This window comes from Notechis scutatus, chromosome 9, assembly GCF_049901735.1.
Source record: "Notechis scutatus isolate UNSWTSFEM ecotype Mainland chromosome 9, rNotScu1.2, whole genome shotgun sequence".
NCBI classification, from domain to species: domain Eukaryota; kingdom Metazoa; phylum Chordata; class Lepidosauria; order Squamata; family Elapidae; genus Notechis; species Notechis scutatus.
In genome coordinates, this window is record NC_142017.1 from 23,755,928 (window position 1) to 23,771,922 (window position 15,995).

Here is a 15,995-nt window from a genome sequence, read left to right on the forward strand (position 1 = left end):
CGCTTTTCGGGGGGACGAGGGGGAATCCGACTCAGCCCCGCCCCCTCTGCCCTCCTCTTCCGGCCCATTGCCCTCCTTCCGGGTGCCTCCGCTCTCTTCCGAGCCAGCGGCCGAAGGGGATGGCGGAGGCGGCGAAGCGGCCGCGGTGCGGAGAGCCCGCATCTCCCGCGTGCGCCCTGCCTGCCTTCCTGCGCTGGTGCGCCGAGGCCGGCGTGCAGCTGAGCGCCAAGGTAGGCCTGCGCCGGGGGGTCTGGTGGGAGGGGCCCCCGCGGCACTGAGTCCCAGTTGTACGGCTCTCGAGGTGGCCCCTGCAGTGGGGTGGGAGTCTGTTGCGTGGCGCCCCTCGCGGGTCCTTCGCCCGAGGAAGGAGCCTCCGGATGCGCCTCTTGCATTTCCAATGGGGGCCGGGGGGAGCTGGAAGCTTCGAGCCCGGAAGCTTCTTGGCCGCGTCCTGCCTTCCTGCGGGGCTTCTCCTCGCCTTCTGGGCGAGGGAGCCGCGCTCTCGGCCGCTGCCCTCTCCTGCTTGCAGGTCGGCGTGAGTCGCGTGGGCACCGCGGCCGCCTACGGGCTGTTGGCCAGGGAGAGCCTGGGTGCCGGCGAAGAGCTCTTCAGCATTCCCCGGACGGCGCTCCTGTCCCAGCACACCAGCGCCCTCGCTCCCCTCCTGCGGAAAGGTACCGGCGCTGCCTGTGCTGAGGGGGGATCGGGGCGTGTTTGGGGCGCGATGCGGTGGATCGGGTGCCGAAGGGGACCCGGGCCTTCTGGTGGTCGCGCTCCGGCCTCCTCAGCCCCTGAAGGAAGGTGGGTGGGGTGGAAGTCTAAGAAGCAGGTGCAAGTCTTCTGCGGGGGTGGGGGGTGGGGGAGGAGGGGGTGGAAGAGAAGTCCGGGCTCTTCAGAGGCCCCACCGGAGGGTGCGGGAGGGGCTCCTTCGACTGCAGCTCCTCTGCAGTGCTGGAGGGGGGATTTGTTCCCTCCATTGATGTTCCTCGCCTTCCTTGTCTCTGCCTTCACTAGAAGAAGCCTCCCTTCAGAGCTCATCGGGCTGGGTTCCTCTCCTGGTTTCACTCCTCTACGAATGCACACTTAGTAGTTCCCGATGGGGGCCTTATTTCTCTCTCTGGCCCCAGTTCACTGACTTGGATCACCCCATGTTCTGGTAAGAGGAGCTGCTGCACTGGCTTCTTTACCTGCCTCCTGTGCAGTGTAGATAGTGTGAATGTAGCAAGTGTTCAGACAGTGAAGAAGATGCACTGAAGCTAGGAAGGCCTACTGGAGAGGCCAAATGAAGAATAGAAAAAACACACATTAAAAAACATAACAGGCAAAGCAGACAGCAAGATCTGACCGGGAGTAAGAAGAAGGAAGGCTGAGGAGACAGAGGGGCTAATTTGTCTGAATGCCAAGCTTCCTGGATTTCCCCAATATTTCTTGGGTTGGCTTGGTCTAAGATGCTAATTACACTGGAAAACTGGCTAGGTTTCAACTGTCTGGCTTCAACAGCCATTAAAGCTGGCTGTGTTTGTGGTAGCCATTTTAGCGGCAGCTGTTTCAAACCTGCTGCTTCCCAGAGGCATCCTAAGACTTCCCCCTTTTCCACTCACTCCTGTTCTTCTGTTATGAAAGCTGCTTTCCATCAGAAGCTAAACTTAAATCTCAGCAAAGCAGATACAAAAGTAGTGTTTGTGAAATGGATGTCTGAACAACTTGCAAGCTTTTCCCTATAGTTTCGTTTTTTGGGGTAGGATAGGATGACTTTATTTGGCCAATTGGGATTAGACACACAAGATATGGCATTCTTCTCCAGTGAGGAAGCTGCTCTTTCTGCTGGCTCTCTTGTGCAGGGGTCATGAAGAACGGGCACAGCTTCTGCAAGGGACAGGAGTCCTCGAAGCTGTGGAGAAAGACTTGGCCAATATTGAGATGGAGTATTCCTCTATCATCTTGCCCTTCTTGAAGGCCCACCCAGATATCTTCAACCCGAAGGTGCACACACTGGAGCTCTATCGGAAGCTGGTGGCATTTGTCATGGCTTACAGGTAATAGGAAGAGGCACAGGCCAAGGACTAGCAGCCTCAGCAAGACAGAAAGTAATTCCTGATAAAAGAAGTTCCTTTGGGCAACTATGCAGGTAGAAATATTTAATCAAAACCAAATCCCTCCGAGAGGAGTGTTTGGGCAGGAGAGATGTGAAATGGTTGCATTTTAAGTAAACATACAGGTAGCCCACTGCTATGTTCAGTGACTGTTTGAAGTACAATACTGCCAAAAAATAACTTTATGACCAGTGCCCACATGATATTTCTTTTTTTCTCGAAAACAATTTTATTGATTTTCTACAAACAAACAAGACAAACAAAACATTAAAACATCAACTCTCTTATGTACGTACAGTGTGTCGGTTGGTTCATCGATTTTGTGCATTCATTTCGTAGTCTCAATTACAGTTATATTACATAACAACTCATATTGTCAATCCAAAATTATATATCCTAATATCGCTATTAATAAATCATTTGACTATACTTTTAATCATTCATGCTTTATAAGAGAACAATACTTTAAACAGTTTATTCTATAACAAATCATATAATCATACCAAATCTATCCTAAAAACACTTTATAGATATAATGTCAAATAACATAGGCAAAAGAAAAAATAAAAGTATTCCTTGTTATCTAACTTTCTAAATATTCTATTATCGTATTTTATCATCTAGCCACTGATAAAAAAGATCCCAAATTTCATAAAATTGTTTATCCTCTTGCTCTCTAATTTCAAATGTCAATCTACTCATCTCAGCACATTCCAATATTTTCTTAATAATTTCTTCCTGTGATGGTATTTTCTCATTCTTCCAGTTTTTAGCAAATACAATCCTAGCCGCTGTTAACACATTTACAATCAGGTATTTCAAATCTTTACTATATGTATCTGGTAAGATTCCCAATAAAAAGAACTCCGGTTTCAAATCTACACGTTTTTTTGTCATTTTTTCCAACCACATGCGAATTTTAGTCCAATATTTTTTAGCGTCCTCACAAGTCCACCACATATGGTAATATGAGCCAGGTATCTGATGACATTTCCAGCATTTTTCAGATTTGTTCTTGAACATTCTTGCTATTCTTGTCGGGGGAAAGTGCCACCTGTAAAACATCTTATACAAATTTTCCTTATATGCTGTTGACATTGTCATTTTATAATTTTGAGACCACAATTTTTGCCATTTCTTTTGCCATCAATCCCTTATCCAAAATTCTTCCCCCAAACAATCATAGTTTCTTTAACTTGTTCTTCTTCTAATTTAATTCCCAGTAAATAACCATATAGTTTTTTAATCACCTTCTCATCAGTACCCATCAAAATCTTATCTAAATCAGTCTGTTTATCATAGAATCCCTCTGTTTTAGAATCTTCATCATACCTTGAATGTATTTGCGCATATGAAAACCAATTCATTTTTATACCTTGTTCCTCTAAACTTTGTATTGATTTAAGTTCACCCTTTTCATCCAATAGTCCCCATATCTAACTGTTTGTTCCTTCTTATAAATTATAGGATAGGAAAATGCTTCAATGGTCGATAACCAAACTGGAATTTTCAAATAACATTGTCTTTTTATCTTCTCCCAGTTTAACCACAAAGACTCCCGTATATAATGTCTTCTAAAATAACCCTGTGTTTTAGTTCCCTTATACCATAAAAAAGTATGCCAACCCAACAGCAAGTCATGACCTTCTAATATCAACAATCTAGTCTTTCTTAATGTTATCCATTCCTTAACCCACATCAAACTTGCAGCTTGATAGTACAATTCCCAATTGGGCAGACCAAAACCTCCTCTAATTCTAGCATCTTGCAAAAGCTTTAGCTTTATTCTCGCTTTCTTACCTTGCCATATATACTTCAACATAATTTTATTTAAATCATCAAATAGTCTTTTCCGAGCCTAATTGGTATTGTTTGAAAGAGAAATAGGATTCTAGGTAAAATATTCATCTTAATTGTTGAAATTCTCCCTATTAATGACAATTGCAGGTTTTCCCATTTCTTCAAGTCTATAGCTATCTGTTGTTTAAGTTTAATATAATTATTCTCTTTTAATGTGCTACATCTTGCTGTCAAATGTATCCCCAGATACTTAACCTTATTTGTAACTTGGATTTTCAGCAGGTCTGCCAGTTCTTCTCTTTGTCTCAGTAGCATGTTCTTTGTCAAAATCTTTGTTTTGTCTTTATTTATTTTCAAACCAGCCACCTCACCATATATCTCTATCTTTTCCAATAACTTTGGAGCTGTTTCTAACGGATCTTCCAAAATAAAGACTAAGTCGTCAGCAAAAGCTTGCAGTTTAAATTCTTCCTTTTTAATTTTCATTCCTTTTATGCTTTTATCATCTTTAATATTTCTATTCAACACTTCCAAAGTCAATACAAATAGCAAAGGAGATAGGGGACATCCTTGTCTTGTGCCTTTTCTTATATTAATAAAATCTGTAAGTTCTCCCTCCATCATTACCTTTGCTGTCTGTTTATTATATATGGCTTCTATTGCTTGGACAAATTTTCTGGCAAAACCCATCTGTTCCACTAGTAATAACATAAATCTCCAGTTCACGTTGTCAAATTTGTTTACAAGAAGTACATATTAAAAAGCAACATGAACAATTGTTAGTACAACCAAAATTAGGGAAAATATTTACTTCTTTGACAATGTAAGAAAAGAGGAGTGGTTCTATACATTAAAGAGGTCATCTCAGCAAAATTGATCTATACGGATGAAGACGGAAGAGTATTAATGGTGGAAATAATGGACAATAATATAAAAATACTCTTGATTGCAATTTATGCTCCGAATGATAAACAAGAAGAATTTTATAAAAAATTACACATGAAAATAACTGGACTGGACTATGTTAATATAATTATGATGGGAGACTTTAATGGAATTGTGGACAATAAACTGGATTATATAGCAACAACAACAAAGCAAAATAGAAAGACTCTCCCTAAATCTTTTTTTAAAATGACAGATGAATTAACCTTAAAAGATATTTGGAGAGAAAGAAATGTTAAAGCTAAACAATTTACTTTTTATTCAAATAGACATTTATCATGGTCCAGATTGGATATGATTTGGATCTCATCAGAATTAATATCTAATATTCAAGAAACAAATATTGAAACAAGTACTTGGGCAGATCATAGCCCAATGACAATTAAATGGAAGGGACAAAAAAAAAAGATCGAGATGGACGTTAAACAGTGCCCACATGATATTTATGGTGTCCCCTGATCACATCATCACTAGTACTGTCAGTACCCATTGTGTCCCTGACCTGTTGTTTTTCTCCTTCCTTGCAGAGCAGAGGGATTGGAGAAGAAGGGATTACAAGAGAGTAAGCAAGTACCTAATGGGGAATACACATCAAAAGCAATGTGTTGGCAGTGGCAGCTGCTAGTGCATCACACAAACAGCCCAATATATTTCCCATTGTGTGCCTGCTTTTTTCTTATTTGCTTTTTATTTGATTTCTGTAGATACTTTTCTCAGCAATCGACTCTGAGCAGCTTATAAAACATAAAAACAAATTTAAAAATACTTCAAATACTTCAAATTTTTTTGGTCACTGAGTAAAACTATTGCCATGAATCTTATTCAGTTTTATTTATTATTAGGTTACTCTCTAAATGAATGCAAATACAAACTGCTAATTATCTCAATGCCAAGGTGAGCATTCTAAGGGGGACAGGGAAGGAAAGCATGGTTTCTGTCACATGATTTTCCACTTAGCAACCACTTCATTTAATGACAACTGCCAGTCCCAGTTGTAGTCACTAAACAAGGACTAGCCTTCCTAGCTTCTGCAACTCATAACATCTGTTATTTGAGCTTTTAGCAGAAAGTGTCTATCGTTTTTATGTAGTTTGAATACTGTGAAGAAACAAAAACCTTAACCAAAGAATTTATGGATTTAGTGGCCGCTTGGCTGTCAGCCTAGTTACAGCTTTGCAGATTTTGGGGTCCCACAGCTGCCCTCCTTATGTGCCTCTGTGTAATTTTGTTCTCCTTCAAGAGCTTCAGTCACTTCTTTTTAATTTGATGCAGTTTCCAAGAAACTCTGAATGAGGAAGAAGAGGAGGAAGAACCTAATCCTCCAGTGATGGTGCCTCTGGCAGATCTTCTAAATCACGTGGCCAACCACAATGCCAACTTGGAATATTCTCCGGTGAGCAAGAGCCTCACTGCCATTCTACTATCCCTGAGGTTGCATTGCCCTGAGACATGCATTTCCAAGAAGGCTTGAAGGGTGAGCTGCACCTGCTATATCGGGAAAAGGGATTCAGGGCAGGGATACCCTTCTTTTTGTGCCCTGCCGTGGATGCCCTTTTCTAGGTCAGTGGAGCAAGCACAGCTCAGCACTTAGCAGAAGTGAAAATGACTTCTGTTGAGAGACAATTGGTTGCAGATGGTCCAGGCAGAGCTTTTTTTCTAGAGATACTCAGCAGAGCAAAACAAGAAGGAATCTGAAGGGGCCCCCTTTCCTGCTGTCTTGGCAGGAGTCCTTGAAAATGGTCACCACGAAGCCTGTGCGCAAAGGCCAGGAGATCTTCAATACCTATGGAGAAATGGCCAACTGGCAGCTCCTCCACATGTATGGCTTTGCTGAGGCCTATCCTGGCAATACCAATGACACTGCTGACATCCAAATGTCGACGCTGCTGAAAGCTGCACTTCAAGGCAAGTGGCTGACCCTTATTTAGCACGAGGAGGACCTCAAATTGAAACTGGAGATTTTCTGTTTCAGACAGGTTCAGTCAGACAATACAGGGCAGGTCATCATCTGACAATCTCCTTCTGAGAGCGTAATGGAAGGTGGGCTGGAGAGGCCATTGTAATTGATTATATAGCACTCAGGGAAGTGGGGGGGGCACTTCCAATGTTTGAGAAGGACTTTCTGCCTCTAATAGAGCTCAGTTGAACTAGAGATTATGTTACATTTAGGCAGAACAGATTGATGAACAGTAACAAAAAGAGAACCTGGAAAGCACTCACTTTCAGGAATTTCCTGGATAGATAGAAACAATTGAAGACAATCCATTGAGGGCTGGTTGATAGGCCTGTTGCTGCAGGTACTGCTTCATTTTAAGCCAGCTGGTTGCTCCTCAAGGGGAGCCCATGTAGAGTGCAGCATAACAATCCTAGCTCAGCAGAGCAGAAGAGCCTTCCAACTGAGGAAAGGGCAGAAGTGACACATCAGGAGAACCCATGCAAAGGCCCTTGTGGCCATGGCTGCCACCTGCTCTAAGCAGTAGCTAGGAGTCCAGAAGGACCCTGAATGGCCTTAACTGGTGAAGCGCAAGATCACCCAAGGGTGGTGACTTCCCTGGCCCTGGTGGCCGAACACTCAGTTTTCTTAGGATGGAGCTGAAGTCTCTTCCGCACTGAACATTTCAGTTGTGTTCACTAGATTGAGAAGGTTGCTTATTTGTAAATTCCAACCAACCAACACTTAAGTAGAAGAGAACTGCTACTTTGCCACTTTTCAATTAAACCAGGAAGACAAAAGGTTTTTGAACCAGAGAAGGACAGGCTTGTTTCTTTTCCAAAAAGCATTCCAGAGCTGCTTCTGACTTTATGTTATTCAATCAGCCACAGATACAGACATGGAAGAAAAGCTGGTCCTGGACCAATGGAACTTCCTTTGCCATCAGGAAATGGTGGGTGAGGAAGGGGCATTTGTGATTGGCTGGGAGAGAGTTTTCACTGAGGAGGAGCTTTCAGTGGCATTGCAGGTGAGTGATTTAACATCCTAATCCGGGAATTATTTTGGTTAAGCAGCAGGAAGGTTGGGCATGCTCCCTGCTTTATGCTGTTGTTATGGCTGCTCTAATTTCAAAAGCCTAGAATTAATTTTCCACATATCAAGAGATTCAACTGTGGGTTTATTCATTTAGTGTATGGCATATCATACATGGACTAGTAACATATATTAACATTGAGTAAAACTGTCAACAGCCAGCTTGAGAATCCAAATAGAATCCATTTCTGAAAATCTTGTTTATTGAATACACTGCATGGTAATGTCGAAGCAAAACTAACTGAGATTCCCAGACACCAGTTCATAGAATTAAACCATTTCCCCAGCCAAACACCCAACCTCTCACATAGTCCATGTAAATAAGTTCACTTTGTTATGGGAATTGTCTGCTTCAACCTCACACCAGCTACGATGTCCTTGAAAAGATTTTAGGCTCTCCCAGTCTTCAGTGGAATCATTGAGGTTTCATTTCTCCATCTAACGCAACAACTCCTTACTCTAATGGCAATTTGAAAATAAGAGGCACGTAGCTGCAAAAGTTACCTACATTCCAACCCCCCAAAAGAAGAATAGATTTGGAAATGTATAAAAACAAATATATAGACATATAGACTATGCTTAGGATTTTAATTACCTAATCTCCCCCTTCACCGAGGTTGTTCAGGGTATCTAGAATGAATTTTTTTTTATTAGCTTAGCTGCTGTAACATTCACTGCTACCCATTGTGCCTCCACAAAGGGGTGTCCTTTCCACCTTACTCAATATTGCAATTTTCCTCTACAATATCTAGAATCCAAAATTTCTTCAATTTCCCAATGCCTCTCTCCCTTAACTAGAATTGGGAGTGGAGGTGGTTTCTTTACTGGCCTCATTCTTGAACCAGCTTTAATAAGCTACATGAAACACTGGATAAATCCATTTAAAATCCCTTGACAGTTGCAGTTTTACAGCAACTGGTTTGATGTATGCTATGACAGTAAAAGGGTCAATATTTAGGACCTAGTTTTTATAAGGTATTTTAAAGGTCAAGTATATTGTGGACAAATGTACCTTGTCACCCACTTTAAATTCCCTTTGAGTAGATCTTTTTCTTACCTGCCTGTTGTTGTTTTTTGGTGCTTTTCCCAAAGCTTTACCCCAGGCCATCCACTCTGTTAATGTTGAAAAGGAAGTTTCTTGAGGAATCTCAGGCATCCTATTGATTGAATTAATTCTCTCCAAAATTTTGCAGGGAACATAACCACTCTGTCTGAGATGATACTTCCATATGCAGTCTATAAATATGCTGCACAAACATCTTGGCCAAACTTTTAGCTGAGGAGAGCTTTGGACAAGCTATAAGCGATGCTTGCTTTGAGAATAAGTCAACTACTGTCCATATTCCAGTATTTCCAGTACTCTCAGACAATAAAATCCATTGCTATTACTTCCCTAGCTGGTGACCTGGGGTTTTCCCAGGCAATTGCTTCATGGAAGTGCAAACTGAGCAACTTGCACCATATTTTTTTATGTCCCTTTTCATTTTGGCCACCAAAACTTGCTTTTTCACAAGATGATGAGTTTTTACAAATCCAAAATGACCGACTGATTTTGCATCATGTGTTCTTTCTGACACTAGTGTCCTGTGACTATTTGGGATGTACACTTTAGTCCCTTTCCATGCCAGATCTTGTTTTGGCATATTTATGGTTCTGGAACCAAGAATCTTGTTCCAAAGCCTCTTTAAATTTCTGCATCAGTAAATCTAACACTAACCTGGATAATTCCCCTTGCACAGAATTATGGAGCTGACACTGTGAGCTGGCTGGAAGGGATGATAGAATGTACCACTTCCTTGGTATTTTTGTATTGAGGCATACATGAAAAAGCATCAGCCCAAATTTTTTTCTCCTGGTATGAAACAGAGATTAAAATTGAATCAATTGAAATATTGAGCCCATCTTAGTTGTTTAGGGGTATTTTCTTGGGGTATTTAAAGCCTCTAATTTTGTATGATCTCTCCACACTCTCCACACTAAAATGGGATTTTATTACCCTCTAAGAACTGTTTCCAAGTTAGGAAAGCCCAGTGGACAGCAAAGGCTTCCTTTTCCCACATAGCCCATGACCAGCTGTTTCAGGCTGCAGGGGTCATCTATTGCCTCCACGTGTTTTCAGCCTCTGCATCCTGTTTTCAGCCTCCAGGGGCCCAGTTTTCAGCCCATTCCGATACCTGAACAGGCCAAAAATAGGGCACGTGGAGGCCAAAAACAGGGCACACAGAGACTGAAAATGGGATGCAGAGGCTGAAAATGGGGCACACAGAGGTGGCAATAGGCAATGGCGATCCTGCAGCCAAAAACAGCTGGTTGTCGGGCGGCTGATCCAACCGACAATCAGCTGCTTGTACTAAATCAGGCTGTGCTGAAGCTGAAACAGGCTGTTTGCTGCAAGGAGGCAAGTTGCTGGGAAGCAGAGGCAGATTTTTTTTTCTTGTTTCCCTCTCCAAAAGCTAAGGTGCATCTTATACTTTGGAGCATCTTATAGTCCGAAAAATATGGTAATTTTTTAATATATCTATAACATAAAAAGATTTAAATTTTAGTTAAACAGTGTGTTGTCTGGATACAAATATTTTTAGAAAATAATGAAGTGTTTACAACAATATTCATCACATTGGTTTTAGTTCTATAATAATAACAATATTTGCTTATCCATTTTAACAAACCTCTCTCATATCATCAGTCCTTTTCTTTCATCTACATGTTTCTAACTTCTGTTTTTATTAGCTAGCCATTGATAAAATAAGTATCATATCCAAAAATATTCAGTTTCTTCCTTTTCCTTAATTGTAAGTGTTAGTCTATCCATTTCTGCACATTCTAATATTTTTAAATCACATTTTCTTCTGTAGGGATCTCTTCACTTTTCCACTGTTGTCCAAATACAATTATAGCTGCAGTTAATATATGTAGAATCTAATATGTACCATATTTTTCAGACTATAAGATGCACACACACACCCCCCCCCAAAAAAAAATACAGGCCAGTTTATGGCCTTCAGAATGCTGGGGAGGGCAAAAATGGGATGCGCGGAGGCTTTGAGGCCCATTTTTGTCCTGCAGAGTGCTTCTGGACACTGGGGAGAGCAAAAATGGAACTCGTGTTTTTCTTGTTTTCATCCTTTAAACCAAGGTGCATATTATACTCTGATGCGTTTTGTAATCCGGTAATGTTTTCTATATTAATTACATTTGGATAAATGAGTGCCTCCATTGTGGAGAGCCAGACTGGTATTTTCATATAGTGTTGTTTTTTTACCCATACTGATGATAATGCATTTCTGATATAATGTCTTTGTAAGTAACTATGTACACTGCTCAAAAAAATAAAGGGAACACTTAAACAACTCCAAGTCAATCACACTTCTGTGAAATCAAACTGTCCACTTAGGTAGCAACACTGATTGACAATCAATTTCACATGCTGTTGTACAAATGGAATAGACAACAGGTGGAAAGCATAGGCAGTTATAGCAAGACATCCCCAATAAAGGAGTGGTTCTGCAGGCGGTGCCCACAGACCACTTCTTAGTTCCTATGCTTTCTGGCTGATGGTTTGATCACTTTTGAATGCTGGCGGTGCTTTCACTCTAGTGGTAGCATGAGACGGAGTCTACAACTCACACAAGTGGCTCAGGTAGTGCAGCTCATCCAGGATGGCACATCAATGCGAGCTGAGGCAAGAAAGTTTGCTGTGTCTGTCAGCGTAGTGTCCAGAGCATGGAGGCGCTACCAGGAGACAGGCCAGTACATCAGGAGATGTGGAGGATGCCGTAGGAGGGCAACAACCCAGCATCAGAACCGCTATCTCCGCCTTTGAGCAAGGAGGGACAGGAGGAGCACTGCCAGAGCCCTGCAAAATGACCTCCAGCGGGCCAGAAATGTGCATGTGGCTGCTCAAATGGTCAGAAACAGACTCCATGAGGGTGGTATGAGGGCCCGATGTCCACAGGTGGGGGTTGTGCTTACAGCCCAACACCATGCAGGACATTTGGCATTTGCCAGAGAACACCAAGATTGGCAAATTCGCCACTGGCTCCCTGTGCTCTTCACAGATGAAAGCAGGTTTACACTGAGCACATGTTACAGACATGACAGGGTCTGGAGATGCCGTGGAGAATGTTCTGCTGCCTGCAACATTCTCCAGCATGACCAATTTGTCAGTGGGTCAGTAATGGTGTGGGGTGGCATTTCTTTAGGGGGCCGCACAGCCTCCATGTGCTCGCCAGAGGTAGCCTGACTGCCATTAGGAACCGAGATGAGATCCTCAGACCCCTTGTGAGACATATGCTGGTGTGGTTGGCCCTGGGTTCCTCCTAATGCAAGACAATGCTAGACCTCATGTGGCTGGAGTGTGTCAGCAGTTCCTGCAAGACGAAGGCATTGATGCTATGGACTGGCCCGCCCGTTCCCCAGACCTGAATCCAATTGAGCACATCTGGGACATCATGTCTCGCTCCATCCACCAACGCCACGTTGCACCACAGACTGTCTGGGAGTTGGGGGATGCTTTAGTCCAGGTGTGGGAGGAGATCCCTCAGGAGACCATCCGCCACCTCATCAGGAGCATGCCCAGGCGTTGTAAGGAGGTCATACAGGCACGTGGAGGCCACTCACACTACTGAGCCTCATTTTGAGTTTTAAGGACATTACATCAAAGTTGGATCAGCCTGTAGTGTTTTTTTCCACTTTAATTTTGAGTGTAACTCCAAATCCAGACCTCCATGGGTTGCTAAATTTGATTTCCATTGATAACTTTTGTGTGATTTTGTTGTCAGCACATTCAACTATGTAATGAACGAAGTATTTAATAATATTTCATTCATTCAGATCTAGGATGTTTTATTTTTGTGTTCCCTTTATTTTTTTGAGCAGTGTACAATTCCCAATCTGGCAATCCACTGTATTTTTTGAATGTTGTAGCATTTTCAACTTATTCTTGTTTTTTCCCCTTGCCTTAATATTATTTTATTTAATTCTTCAAAGTATTTTTTTTCCAAATGCTTGTTTCCATTTCTATTTCTTGCACATTTGCTTTTAACTCCGGTGACATCCATCTATTTTTGATCAAGATTTATGTCTATTTGAATAAAATGAATATTGAGTTTTCTTCTTCTATCTATATTCTTGAATACCTATTCTGCCATTTTGAAGAATGTCTTTGGAAGTGTTTTTCTAGCTTTTTTGCCTATTTTACTGCTTTTATAATCGAATTCTGCATCTACAATTGTGTTGAAATCTCCTACCATGCAAATATGTTCATATTCCAATTTTCTGATGGAGTTTTTCATAGAATTCTTGTTTGGTGCATATATTTCTATCAAAAGCATCTGTATATAATTCATTGTCACCTCCACCATCAAAATCCTCCCATCTTCATCTCCAAAAATGTGTCCAGGGTCTATTGTTTCTTCAATATATAACCCATTTTTTTGCTGTGCTTAATGAAAAATATAATTTCCCAATTTTAGGATATTCCAATTTGTTATATTGTATTTTAATGTGGACCTCTTAAAGACAAATTAAATATAACTTTAATTTTTCTAATTTATTAAAGATCCTTTTCCTTTTCATAGGAGAGTTCAATGCATTTATATTAATGGACAGCAACTTTATTTCTTCTTCCATGACTTTATTTATAAATAGGTCTTGTTGTTCTAGTTGTTCTTATTTATTTCTCTGTTCTTTTATCCTTGCGCCTTCTCGTTCTGCTCTTTCATCCAGCTCTATTTCACCTTCCTGTTGTTGTGTGTTTACCCCTCCTACTGCTTCCTCTTGCCTTTTATCTTCTATTTTCCCTCTTCTTTTTTCTTCATACGACCCAAAATACTGGTCATAAGATTGCTCTGCTTTATCAGTCAATGTTTTTTTCCCATCCAAGGCACCAATATTCCCTTGGGTATCAGCCATCTGAAATTTACTTGTCAAAAATTGATACTGTTTCCTTATGTCTCTTCTAGGAATCTGTTTCAGGACTACTATTTCTCTCCCTTATGGCTTATCTCTTGCTCTCTGTAGTATTTCTGCTTTTATTGCCTTCTTAGAAAATCTGGGGAGTTTGTTGCTTGTCATGTATCTTGTGTATATTCTGAATATTTCATCCATCCCTTCTTGCTCTGAGGTTGAAGAGCCAAAAGAATTGTTAGTTTTGGCTCTAGTTGTAAGTCTTTGGTATTGTTGCCTGAGTAGCAGTCCTGGTTCCAGTCGGCAGGTTGCGAAGCATTTTCTCTTGGACTAAAGAGTAGATGGGTTTGGATACTTTCCTGCTCTTCTCTATTCCATGGAGGAATAGAGCTTGGAATGGTGTATTAGGAAAGACACAATTTGCCTACTGATATTTTTCTCTACCTGTAGAGAAAATATATTTCCTAAATATATATATATATGTTGAAATATATTTCCAGCACAGAAAAACATGTGACTGCAGAATGGCACCAATAATACAGAGAGTTCCACTTGTGAAAATCTCCCCCTTCTCCCATTATTTTTATGTATGCATTACATACTTGGTGTTTTGTAAAATGCTTGCATTAACTCCTCAATTATGCTGTGATTCTCTTCTCTATGAGCATTTTCGCTGTCTTGCAGCATATAGTCATACAGCATGTAAGACAAAACCCTGCAAAGGATGAAATTGGCAGACTTTTAAGAAAAGATGAGCTGAGTCACTGCTTGAAATCCACTGAGAAAAGCAGTTTTAGATTGAAAGTCAAAAGTGAGTTTGCTTGGTGAAATTTGATTTTGGTTGACATCTCTAACTAGGGGTGGTCTGTTTGTGTGTGTCTTACCACAGGTGCTGACTATGTCTGCAGAGGAATTCAAAGAGTTTAAAGAGGCTAAGACTGATAGAAAAGGGACCGCTTGCTTGATCCAGTCAGTAACTATGATACCCAACCTGAGTGCTGCTCAGAAGAAGCTTCTCTTTGATGCCACAATGCTAACACTGAAGGCTTTTTCCTCCAGTTTGAAGGAGGAGGAAACGATGCTGGGAGACCTGCAGGCTTATTTGGAATTAAGCCACCGGGAGCAATTTGCCCTCCAAGTGCGATACGGCCAGAAGAAGATTCTGCATCAGTTGCTTGATCTGGCAAAGTAGTTGCTGCTGTGAGGGTGGCAGTTTTGGGGCCTGGATGCCTTCTAAGCAGTTGGAGGCTGTTTTCATAGGCAATAAAAATGAATTCCATAGCTGGAGTTTGTTTCTGTCCCTCGAGGACCTAATTGCTCAGACTTTTCTTCAGAAGAAAGCTGTTTACATCCATGTCTACCACAGAAGCAAAGCCAACAACTTTTAACATGACACCTCTGAACAATTTTGCAGGCACCAATATATTTTGGTGATGTTCATTCACAAGAATTAAAGATGCTGGTGATCAGAATGTCACAAAGATGAACAAAAAGTTGGACTTTTGTCATAGCTTGGAATAATTTGTCAGGTTCAATTCTTAAAGGATTACAGGAAATTTGGCATAGAATAAACATTTTACTATGAAGACTGTATAGAAATAAGTGGATACCGCAACTGGTAGGTAGTATCTCTAAAATATGACCCACAGTATGAAAACTTAAAGGGGCGCAACAGCTCAGTCGTTAAATACATTGAGTTTGTCACCTGAAAAGCTAACAACCTGGGTTTGAGACTCAAGTGCCACGTAACGGGGTTGATCTCCCATTACTTGCCCCAACTCCTGCCCATCTAGCAGTTGGAAAGCATGCAAATGTGAGTAGATTAATAGGTACCACTTCGGTGGGAAGGTAACAAAACAGTCCAAGGGTTGACTTGGTCTAGGGTTAGGGTTCACCCCATTCCCCATTTTTAACAGGTTCATGATGGGCAGTATTATTTGTGCGAAAGTGGGAATGAATTGTTTGTGAATCCTAGGAAACTCTGCAACTATCTTCTGGTCCTTGTGACCACCCACTATATGATTGCTTTCACCTTGCCTGGAGATACCCTAGGTAGTCTAACCTGGTTAGACTACCTGTGATGACCCGTAGTCTCTCAAAATAACCCAAAACATATTAAAGTCCGGTAAAGCCTTCAACTTCACTGTTTTATTAGACACAGTTTAAAGTCACAAAAGTAAATAAGGAGGCAAACAAAACCAAAATAAACCGCATTGATGAGAGTT

General features: G+C 41.4%; 1 protein-coding gene across 7 annotated transcripts; it reads left to right on the plus strand.

Annotated features, from left to right (window-relative positions):
• The first annotated feature begins 93 nt into the window (after positions 1-93).
• Positions 94-15,263, plus strand: SETD6 (SET domain containing 6, protein lysine methyltransferase). 7 transcript variants are annotated; one of them, XM_026684174.2, is made up of 8 exons: positions 94-230; positions 530-674; positions 1,015-1,156; positions 1,842-2,036; positions 6,111-6,231; positions 6,563-6,743; positions 7,656-7,798; positions 14,660-15,263. In XM_026684174.2, the coding sequence occupies exons 1-8, from the start codon at positions 120-122 to the stop codon at positions 14,960-14,962; spliced, it is 1,341 nt and encodes a 446-aa protein (XP_026539959.1). In that variant the 5' UTR covers positions 94-119; the 3' UTR covers positions 14,963-15,263. The 7 variants fall into 7 exon arrangements, with proteins under 7 accessions (XP_026539959.1, XP_087828015.1, XP_087828017.1 ...); XM_087971889.1 differs by having other exon boundaries at positions 1,018-1,156; XM_087971891.1 differs by lacking the exon at positions 1,842-2,036.
• The last annotated feature ends 732 nt before the right edge of the window (positions 15,264-15,995 follow it).

Coding starts and splice junctions, on each gene's coding strand:
- SETD6 (XM_026684172.2), top strand. CDS start 398: ATGGGGGCCGGGGGGAGCTGGAAGCTTCGAGCCCGGAAGCTTCTTGGC. Junction 6,232..6,562: donor CCAACTTGGAATATTCTCCG/GTGAGCAAGAGC, acceptor CTGTCTTGGCAG/GAGTCCTTGAAAATGGTCAC. Junction 7,799..14,659: donor AGCTTTCAGTGGCATTGCAG/GTGAGTGATTTA, acceptor GTCTTACCACAG/GTGCTGACTATGTCTGCAGA.